At 40.3% G+C, this 10,851-nt stretch overlaps 1 protein-coding gene across 7 annotated transcripts in view; it reads right to left on the bottom strand.

Annotated features, from left to right (window-relative positions):
- The window catches only part of ehmt1b (euchromatic histone-lysine N-methyltransferase 1b), a 46,503-nt gene that overhangs the window by 14,991 nt on the left and 20,661 nt on the right, over window positions 1-10,851 (bottom strand). For 6 of the 7 annotated variants that reach the window (XM_056445966.1, XM_056445970.1, XM_056445965.1 and 3 more), the window contains exons 2-19: window positions 9,806-9,893; window positions 7,819-8,306; window positions 7,502-7,664; window positions 7,146-7,309; window positions 6,629-6,784; window positions 6,401-6,469; window positions 6,154-6,271; window positions 5,909-6,052; window positions 5,258-5,403; window positions 3,721-3,864; window positions 3,322-3,548; window positions 2,991-3,191; window positions 2,820-2,902; window positions 2,632-2,738; window positions 2,390-2,512; window positions 2,203-2,304; window positions 786-890; window positions 353-507 (exon numbers count right to left, since the gene is read on the bottom strand). In XM_056445966.1, the coding sequence (XP_056301941.1) occupies window positions 353-507; window positions 786-890; window positions 2,203-2,304; window positions 2,390-2,512; window positions 2,632-2,738; window positions 2,820-2,902; window positions 2,991-3,191; window positions 3,322-3,548; window positions 3,721-3,864; window positions 5,258-5,403; window positions 5,909-6,052; window positions 6,154-6,271; window positions 6,401-6,469; window positions 6,629-6,784; window positions 7,146-7,309; window positions 7,502-7,664; window positions 7,819-8,306; window positions 9,806-9,893 (2,783 nt within the window). The remainder of the gene's footprint in view (window positions 1-352; window positions 508-785; window positions 891-2,202; window positions 2,305-2,389; window positions 2,513-2,631; window positions 2,739-2,819; window positions 2,903-2,990; window positions 3,192-3,321; window positions 3,549-3,720; window positions 3,865-5,257; window positions 5,404-5,908; window positions 6,053-6,153; window positions 6,272-6,400; window positions 6,470-6,628; window positions 6,785-7,145; window positions 7,310-7,501; window positions 7,665-7,818; window positions 8,307-9,805; window positions 9,894-10,851) is intronic. The other variant, XM_056445971.1, reaches the window with a different exon arrangement.

The raw sequence follows: 10,851 nt of genomic DNA, 5'->3' as shown, positions 1-10,851 counted from the left end.
CTTTTATGTGAAGCTGCTTTGACACAATCTACATTGTATAAGCGCTATACAAATAAAGGTGAAATGAATTGAAATGAAATGAGCATAAGCCTTTATTGTTAGATTGTTAGTCCAATAGATCTACATGACATTGATCCAGTCTCCAAAAAACTGCAGCTTTAAGCTGATTAGGATCTACACAAGCACCTGATTAGGACTGCAGTATATCGGATATGGGTGTAATCCTGCAGTACACTTATCTTCCAGGAGGATGGCTCAGACATTCTTAAGTTGTAAATAAGCCTTGACACTGCACTGAAAGGATGCAGACAAATCAATCTTGATTGATAAAACCTAGAGGAGGTTTACTCACTTTACACAGTCAAGCCGGCTCTCCCGCGACGCTATGTGTAACGGCGAGTCTCCGTGGATGTTCATGGTGTTGAGATCACACTTGGCAGTCAGAAAGATCTCAGCTATTTCCACACAGCCAGAGAACGCGGCCCAATGCAGACAGATATTCTCCTCCTAGAATTAAGGTTGAGATTTGTAACAGATTTATTCATTTATTTGTTTAAATGCCAAATCAGCTGAATTGGCTATATAGATGGCAACATTGGTAACAAACAGTCAGCTTATGATTTACAATCATAACTGATTCCTAACATACATGAATTATATTGAATTATAAATATTATTGTAACAGATCAAAACCTATGAAAGTACTGAAATTGTGACAAATAATACTACGAAAAACTTAGATTAGGTGCAATGAATTACATCTTTAGATACAGCAGCACACATACCTTGTCTCGAATATTAATATCAGCCCCTTTGGAAAGCAAGAGCTTCACTTGGTCCACATGTTTATACTCTGTGGCCCAAATCATAGCTGTCCAACCTCCATCATCCTGGGACGAGAAATACACCTACATTAGGAATCTTGGCCTTCTGCATTCCAAGGCCTCCCATTGCCCACAATGTTCATTGCAGCTCTAATTTGAAGCGTTACAGGATATACAATTTTTACCATTTTTTCATGACAATTAATATGCGATTAAATATTTTAGAGATTCAAGTAACAAGGAAAATGCATATTTATTAAAACAATGTGTATTTATTAACTTGCATGACTTTTCCAAGTGTAGAAACAGCAATTCCAGCTAACTAGTTACTAGTGCTACTGATGTTGGAGCCATAAGTGTGTTAATATTGTTATATAATGTCTTTTCTTTGGTCTATGTTGATTGTATGGTTATTTGTATTATTTTTCCGTCCTCCCCTAGTGCCGAATGCATGCATTTTGGTATTTCCTGTAGGTAGCCATCTTTAACAGGAAGTAAAGTGGCAAAAGAGACATTTTTGACCTGCATGGCAGCACTCACAGCAGTCACAGTTTTGTCTTGGCTTTATTTTGAAGTATTTATGTTTTTGTTACAATGAACTGACGTGCACCTCTCAAAAAATGTAATTACACGTCACAACAACGCATAGCACAAGCTCTGTGATTGGTCGGCTTGGTAGCGCTGACAAGTGTGGGTGGGACCGAGAGCCATGCGAGCCCGATGGAGCAATTTTTTTTTACAAGTGTGAAGGAGAAGGAGCTTCAGATGGAAAAGTTTTGTTTTGTGTTTATCTTATGGTTAAAGTTGTTGCACGTCCGCCGGTTCCTGCCTCAAAATGAGCGAGATTAAACCACTTGAACCACAAAAAAACAAAACACCAGCGAAGAAACTCGACACAGAGTAACATAAACACCTCACTGCCAACTAGCGTTCTGGAAGTGTTGTTGCAGAGTAACAGAAACAGCGCGCAAAAGTATGAATGCACAGCTACGCGCATTGCATGCACCGTGGGTCACGCCAATCACTTGACGCAGAAGTATAAACCAGGCTTTATTTATCAGGGGTCGCCACAGCGGAATGAACCACCAACTTTTCCGGCATATGTTTTACACAGAAGATGCCCTTTCAGCTGCAACCCAGTACTGGGAAATGGTCTAAAACATACAGCACTAAATTCCAGAATGATTAAAATAAATTAAAACCTCTAAGAAACTCATTACCAAGTTGTTGATGAGCTTTCACTAAAATGGAGGCATACTGATCTTAGAAAAATCCCCAGATTTGTTTGGCACAGTCCAATAACTCAAATGGTGAAAATCCCCTAACACCCTCCCACATTCCCAAAACATTATTACAAACGCAAGAGAAAGTTAAAAACCTGGCAGTTAATGTCAATAAGGCCTGCAGAGAGCAGATGTTGTACAATGCTGAAATGCCCATTCTTAGCAGCAAGATGGAGACAAGTTGAACCTTCAACATCCTGAAAATAAAAAAAATAGGATGTGATCAATATTTAAACTGATTACCAAATAGGCTTATCGAACTCAGTGCTTGTGGCTACTGACCTTGTGAGAGACGATGGCTCCGGCCCGCAGAAGATATCGCACAGTTTCAAGATGGTTGTTCTCACAGGCCTCCATCAGAGGCGTCCGCTGGTCTTCATCACACATGTCAAGGTTGGCACCAGCCTGAATAATAAGGTGGCCAATTTTCACTTGCTTGCGTTTCAGGTTTAGAATGACTCAAAGATGAGTAAATGATGATTTTTTTTTAAATCCATGGTAAATTCATTGCCATCTGTTCTCACCTGTACCAGCATATGGCAGACTTCCTGATGACCTGCTTCTGCTGCTACATGGAGTGGCGTCCGTTTGTTCTGGCTCTCCATTTTGAAGTTGGGATCAATCCCATCCACTGAGAATGAGAAAAAAAAGATATCCAGCACAGAACAGACAACAATAGAACAAAAAACCCCAAACAATTCAGCTCTCTTACCCAACATCAGTAGGACCTTCTGTAGCTCCCCTTGTTTGGCAGAAATGTACAATTGTTTTGGGTGAAACCGAAGCTTCTTGGGCCTTGAGGGAGTTGAAATGAATTTGCAAATTAACCAGTATAAGCAAAAAAGGTGCTAAACTAAATGATTGTAAAAGTTGGTTTTCTTACTTTTCAGCATCAAGAGCCAGCAGGACACTTTCCAGAGTTTCTTTAGGTGGTCCTGGTGGAAGTGGAAGTCCAGGTGCAGCTGCCATTGCTACAGACCTGGCTTTGGAACCCGCAAGGGACAAAGATGTGTCCTGTGATTCTGAAGGTTTGGGTAAGGTGCTGTTTGCTTTTCCCTCTCCAAGTACAGAGAGCCGAGTGGACCTTTAAATGACCAGCAGATCAACTTAATGATGAGATGGGGGAAAAAAAACGAACTACATCCTATCGGAATGCAGTTGCAGGAAGATGTTATACGTACAAGGCTACATAACATTATTCAGCTGGCACATACCCTCCAGTGGTAGTGTCCGCTTTGCCCTCTGAGGTGCTGGGTATGCAGGAGCCATGGGTGATGGGCACAGTCGATGTTGTATCTGCCTTGGCAATGGTGACCTCTTTTGCTTTGCTGACCTCCTCTCCACAATGTGGACAAAAGCTCTGTCCATTAAGTACCGAGGCACAGGTCCGATGGAAGCGATGGGAGATGTTCACCTCTGGCTGACACTCCATGAAGGTACCCTACATGATGGCCACATGAAATACCTTTAAGTGGTTTGCTGAAATGTAGCTGAAGTAAAAACTCAGTGAATATTCAGACACATGCAAGATTCTTGGCAATCGACTTGTCATGCTGTCATTGACACCCAATCAAAAACCTAAAATGTTCTCTTGGGTAAAGCCAAAGACTCACGGCTCTGCAAAAGAAGCCACAGCCAGGGCAGCACTGATGTTTGACCATGCCCGTGCGATGGTCCTCACACAAAACCAGCAGTTGGACAGAGTTTGAAGGCCTCATCATCTCGTGCTTCAGCACTGCACTCTGACAACGGCTCAGCTACTCCCAAAACAACAGAGAACCAATTATAATAGAGTTCAGAACCTTGGCTTTTATATAAAGTTGTACTGTAACATGACACATGATGTTACAAAAACTGGAGTTTTCAAGTATTCAGAAGTTAGATCAAATGTGTCAAACTCAGCTCCTGAAGGGCTACTGTCCTGCGGACTGATTTGTTCAAACCACCTGCCTGGAAGTTTAGCTGTATCTAGGGGTGCTAAAATTGGGGAGATTGTAGGGAGGGTAATATGGACAACTGCCTATACAATAACTACATGAAAAACCTTTGAGAGGGTTGCTCAAACATAGCTTAAGTAAAACCTCTGTAGCTTTTCAGACACCTGCCTAGTCAAGAAATTCTTGGCCATTGATTTGTCATGATGTCATTGAAACTCAACCTAAAAGACCTCAAGGTTTCTCTTGGATGAAGTCAAAGACTCACAGGTCTACAAAGAAGCCACAGCAGCACTGATAGGTTTGCTTGATTACAAGGATCCAGGGGTTAGAACAATTCCAAGGGCCCAGATCAGAAAGAGGGGCTGATGCAGAACTTCTACAGAGAGAAACTGAAAATGCCATCTAAATAATTGCCAGATAAAACAACTTTGAATGTCTTGCTCAAATGTGTCTGTTATAAAAACTCTGTAGCTTTTCCAGTGCATGCCTTCAGTCAATAATTTCTTGGTCATTGACTTGTCATTTTGACACTGAAAGTCAATCAAAGACCTAAAACTCTTGAGCAGCAGACTCCTGGGCAACACTGACTTGTTTGCTTGGTTTAATGAATCTAGAAATGCCATAATTGTAGAGAGGGATTAGATAACTCCAAGAGCCATGATCAGAGGGGATGCCTGAGACAGGACTAAAGAGGTAATCCCAAGGAACATGATTACAATTTTATGAGGACTGAATAAATGTATCGTTCACAAGAGCAGAACTCATAGTGGTGCCCCTGATTAGGTGTTCAGGTTAACTGACCACCTCATAAAACTGAACCTGATCAATTAAGTTAAGGTAAATTGTACGGAACGAGGTGACCCTTTAGGAACTGAGTTTGAGAGCCCAGAGTTAGATCAATCCTTCTGTATCATTTCAATGCAAAAATACTGCACCCAAACTTTGTTCAGATGGTATATAACAGAGGTTCTCAACTTTGACCCTCAAGGTCCACATTCTTACGGAGTTTGGCTTGACACCTTATCAAACCTACTTAAAAAAGCCAATCGACGTCTTCAGGATTACTAGAAAAATTCTCGAAGGTAAGTTCATTCTCAATGTGGACTTCCAGAGTTACGAACCCCTGGTATATAACAAGACGATGCATTCCTGAAAATGCAAATACTGGCACAATCACCATAGTTCTACATATTCACAAGGGCAACTATCTCACCTGGCCATCAATGCTCTCAGTTGCCATACACTTTCTGTCCGCAAGCGTGAGGATCTCTCGACTCTTGGGTGTCTCCATTCGACAGCTGCATAAAGGCAGTTCCTGCACCATGTCTGCATCTGTGCTCTGCAATGGCCCTAAAGCAGCTAAGAAACACCACTTTTAAGAATCTAATATTCATGAGATACCATTTTTTAAACATAGAGGGGACAAAGCCAATGTTACTTCATTTCCATTCGTATATCCATGAGAAATATTTCATAGATGCAGCCATTAACGTTTCTGATATGAATTTCTTCAAGTGCATGCAAGACCACCAGAGGGCACCATATCTGCTAGAGTCTTGATGACTCATTTTATTCAAGATGGAGGCTACCGCAAAGGCCTGACATTAATCATCCTCTGAACTTTATACTAATGTGTCATTCTTCAGATGCTGAGATTGTAACTCATCAAAATAAAAACATGACTTCTAATCAGATGGCATAACAATTAGACATATAGAAATGCACACACTTAAACTTTAAGGGAAAAGAAATTTACTAGAGTATTTAATCAGAACAAGACTTCCATTTGCGCTTCCTCATAGATTTCATCAACAAAAGCAATTAATGCCTTCCTGATTTTTTGGTTTTGCAAATTTGGTTTCACCTGTACTCTGAGATGTCAGTAAGGCTTCCTGTGCTGCTAGATTCAGGGAGTCTAGAGGGACTTCTTTATACCCCTTTCTGTGAGCAGTAGGGGCTGATGGGGAGCTCTGGCTTTCTGGCAGAGACTGGATCTCCATAACTGGAGCTAAGATTGGACAAACATACAGAGAATTGTAAATGAAATGCATTAAATTTAAAGCGCTGCCCTAGACCAGATTTCAGGAAAATATGCATTGAAACACTTACCAGAAACCTTATCCGTTTTTGTTTTCCATTTCCTCTTGCGTTTCCTTGATGGTCGGAGCCAGGCGTGATCTCCTTTGGCTTTCTTTTTCCATTTCTTTTTCAAACTGGATTCTGAACTCTAAAGCGAATAGACGTAATTCACAGTCAACAAACAGATCTGTGAAACTGAAAAACCTTCCATCTAAATGATTCCTGGTTATTCGAGTGTGCTTTAACACTCACTATTGGAAAATGTTTAATAACTCACCAAGTCTGATTCATCCCCTTCCTCTTCACCTTCACAGTCTTGTGACTCCTCAGACTCTTCTTCCAGTGGCTTGTGAACGAAAAATGAACAAGTAAACATCCTTAGCTATCTTACCTCTTACATAGAGATTCAGTGTACAAGCCATTTGGAATCCAAACAAATTAATGACACAATGACCAATACTTCCATTAGCTTACAAGTTCCTACAGCTTTCTTCTGAATTCCCACCTGTGAGATTGAAGGTATCCTAGGTCCCTCATGTGAAGCTTTTGCTCCATCTTCTGTGACCAGATCTTCATCCTCTGTGTCTTCCCCTTCTTCTGACTCCTCTTCATCAGACTCATTATCCATTTTCTCTCCATTCACACGCACAATGTCCTTTGGCTGTTGTGAAGTCAGAGAACAAAAGACTGGCATTAAATGTCAATGTTCCAATGCCTTCCAATGGTTTTCTATACATTGGTAAACAATGCAAACAGACACTGAATAGCAGCACTGATGTGCGTTCCCTTTTAGAATACAATGTTTACAACTCTAAAAAGTATCACATGATGGGACATGGTGCTTTGAGTCTGGTGTGCGACCCTGTCTAGCTTTCCGAAGTACAGGAAGGTTCAACCAATATGAAATACAACATTAAGAAAATATTACTTCCAATCAAAACTCAGCTTAACAATATATGAAACGAAGAGGTAACTTTTAATAACACAATAATAAAATGTTTAAATTTGGTGGTTCAACTGACCTTAGGGTTGGGTGGAGACTGGGATATCTGCTGAAACATCTCCAGAACTGTGCGTTGTTTCAAGACTTTGTTTTTCTTCTTGGGTACAAGACTATAAGTTCCCATCTTTCTTTTTTTCTTCCTTGATACGGCTGCTACTGAGGGAGAGACAGGTCGGGGTTCAACTGTTGATGCATAAAAAGAGAATTCTGGAATACAGGTAATTTCAAGCAATATTTCTCTGTACAAGCAATCATAAATCAAAGTAAAACTGTAAAAAATTGTGACAATTTGGTACTGCCAATATTTTTAGTCGAGTCTATGTGTAGGTAAACAAAACATAACTAGATACAAAGAAAAGTTAAAGAGTGTGTAACCTATTGGTGGCTTGGCAGGTGTGGTGTTCGGTACAGATGTGGTGTCAGTTTGGCTTTGAGGTAGCTGATTCTGGATTAGAGATGGCTGAGGCTGCACTGCCTCTGGTTTGCCTGCACTGTCATCTTTCACCACGACTGGCTCCTTTTTTTCCCTGTTCAAAAGCTGAAAATGAACACAAATGTGATTAATTGTGCCCATGACCATGATTCATGAGCAGACCTAAATTGGGCCAAAACAAGGTAGTGGTGAATGTGCTGTCGTCATGACTAGTGCAGCTGATGTAGGAGAAATTTTCATGGCAGTAAATCCTCGTTACCTTTAGTGTCTGGTTTGAGGCCGGCCTTGACATAGTTTTCCGTGCACGGTGTACTGTTGGTGGGGGTGTTTTTGAAATGATGCCATTTTTAGTCTCTGTTTCTGCTCGTCTCTCTGTTAGACTTGGTCCTTGGCTTGCACCACTGTTTGAAGAACCCTGGTCTAGAGATTGCAACACTGAAGGCGGTGAGCTTTTAGTCCCATGCCCCAATGTGGTACCCCCAGAGGGGGACCAGTTAGTCCTGTGTGGGGCTGACACTGTATCTTCCTTTACTTTGCTTAGAATATATCCGTTACTGCCCACTTTTGAGCCATGCGGTAGCTCAGTTTCTGATAGCCCATTCTCCATGGTTGAGGGTCGTGCTGGTGACCCTTGTGTAGAGAGGTTCTGTTCATTTCTCTTTGTGTCCATATTTTCATAGGTCCCATTCTGCTCAGTGGCCTCTCTAAGAGGGCTTGTTCGCCCATCCTGGTGATCGTCATCTCCTCCTATAAGGAAATAACATTAAAAAAAAGATTACTTGATTTCACAACCTCTGCATTTACAGGATTGATTTCAACAGAAGTTGGCACATCATTTAGGCCAGGGGTGTCAAACTCTGTTCCTGGAGGGCTGCAGCCCTGCACAGTTTAGTTCCAACCCTGCTCCAACACATTTACCAGTAGGTTTCAAACAAGCCTGAAGGACTCAACTACTTTAATCAGGTATGTTTAATTAGGCTTGGACCTAAGCTGTTTGACACCTCTGATTGAAGCTGCGGTCACTCTGGACTTTTCTCCCCATAGACTTCCATTCATTCACACGCGAATGCAACAAGTTTCGCAGTTTGCTGCGTTGCAAAGTTCAAGCTTGGTGAACTCTGACCTACGCAGTCAAGTGATGTGATTTCGCAAGACCAATCGAGGATCAAAACATGACCTCTCTGGACAGAAATTTAAAATATGGACCGCTTGTTTTTTAAAATGTCCAATCATCTTGTTTAATCCCGCTCCTTTTTGCAGCACCGTACTACAGAATTTTGCATTCTCAAACTCTAGTGTGACCGCAGCTTGAGGCAAAAACAAAACATATGCATGCTAAGAATGTACAAGTAATGCCGAGTTCAGACAGATTTTAGACCGATTTTGACTCACTGACAGCTTTTGAGAGAAAAAAAAAAAAAAAAAAAAAAAAAAAAAAAAAAAAAAAAAAAAAAAAAAAAAAAAAAAAAAAAAAAAAAATCGCAGACAGATGCTTGAAATAACAGGCAAATCGGTGCTCGTTCACATGAGTAACAATCACACAGAGTGTTCTATCAAAGACACAATCTGAGAGAATCGCAGACATCAGTGAGATATTTGCCATGCTAAATATCTGGACCTGTTGTCAATTCAAAATCATGCCGTGTGAATTGTGTTCTGATTGAAAATATCACCTACAGCCAATGAAAGAGCAGCATCCACTAATGTGGGTACCTGCAGTCTAGAGGGAGGTTGGGGGAGAAGCTAAAAGTGCTTATTTTCAATCTATTTGGAATAGTGAAACTAGTGTAAATTTGGCAGAAGCACCCATGTCTGTTTAAAAACACAGGTGTGCAAATACCCCACTAAAACTTCTTCCTATACTTTGAAAATCATGCAGTCTAAACCCGGCATAAGGCACTTAGATGAGAAGTAAACAATGAAAGAGAGAAAGAAATTTTTTATTCTTTGTATATAATTTTTTATTAATTCAGTAAATTCATTTAAAAATAAAAATGCATTATTTGAACTGTGTACAGTAGCTCTTTCATTTATAAATCTATAGGTAGGGCTACTGTCCAGATCTGATGAAATATTTTGTAATATTTCTATGCACCCCAAAATTAAATTAAATTAATAAAAAACAAGAAATCACTTCGATATAATAACCTACAAGACATTAAGAAGCTAACAATAATGCAGATATTAAATAAAAGGCAAGATCAACATTAAAAATGCTTAGACATAATAAACATTTTTGTATTTACCCTCTTCTTGATCACTGCGAGACTCTTTTGTCCCCTCAGACTTCATGGTTTCCCTCTTGCCTGAATTCCCATTGGCCAAACTGGAGGGCTAAAAAACAGGAACACAGCTGAATTACTGGGTTTCCATAACATATGTAATGTCATGGGAAAAATGTATTTGTAAACCATGAGTAATCAGAGAATGACGAACAATACATCTTTCAACAGACCGTTGACAGTGAGTGAAGCCAATTAATAAATCTATAGTACAAGCTAGGCTGATGACAAGGATAACCTGCCTCAAACGATTATGGCAACGGGTCTCAAAGTGCATCAAATTAGAGTTTGGATCTAAATTAAATGACTCACTGTTTCCCAAAATAACAGAAAATCATTATGGCAACTGACAACAAAACAAACACTGGCAAGGAGAAAAAAAAAAACATGACCTCCCTTTGGGAATGTGAGAGGCTTATCCCACAGGTTCAGTCTGAACAACATCTGTATAACGAGGGCTTTGAGCTGTCAATCAATCCTGAGTCAAGTAATATTTTCATGAGATTTACCATCTCCCAATGCACTAAGCCAGAACTTGTTTCAACAAAACCCTTCTGAATCTTTAGACCAAAAACAGCAACCAAGAATAAATCAAATAAATATTCATCTTTATTGAAAATTACCCAGACGTGACCAGGCTGAAATGTCATGCCATCATGTCATTTATAGCAATAACAACAACCTGAGAGCACTGAGGCCCAGCGTCCCAATTACCTTCCTAATTGCCAGTTTTTCCTCGATCACAGTTTTTATGTTCTGGTTGAATCAGCCACTTTCATTCCTGACTCCAGGTTCACCAGAAGTACACAGCCGGATTTAAAGCCTGATAAATACCATGTGGAATATCTCTCCTGCTACAGTAAGTGAAGCAAAATAAACAAATGGCAACAAACCCCTGCTTCAGCAAGACGTTTATGATCTCTCCGCAAAAAAAAAGACAAACTTGTGTAAAAGCTGACTCTAATAGTGCATAGGGAGTCACAAAAGCAGACCTCGGTTGATACACCAAA

Source organism: Danio aesculapii, chromosome 21 (assembly GCF_903798145.1).
Source record: "Danio aesculapii chromosome 21, fDanAes4.1, whole genome shotgun sequence".
NCBI classification, from domain to species: Eukaryota; Metazoa; Chordata; class Actinopteri; order Cypriniformes; family Danionidae; genus Danio; species Danio aesculapii.
The sequence above is the reverse complement of the archived record's forward strand: the minus strand, read 5'-3'. Positions and strand labels throughout refer to the sequence as shown.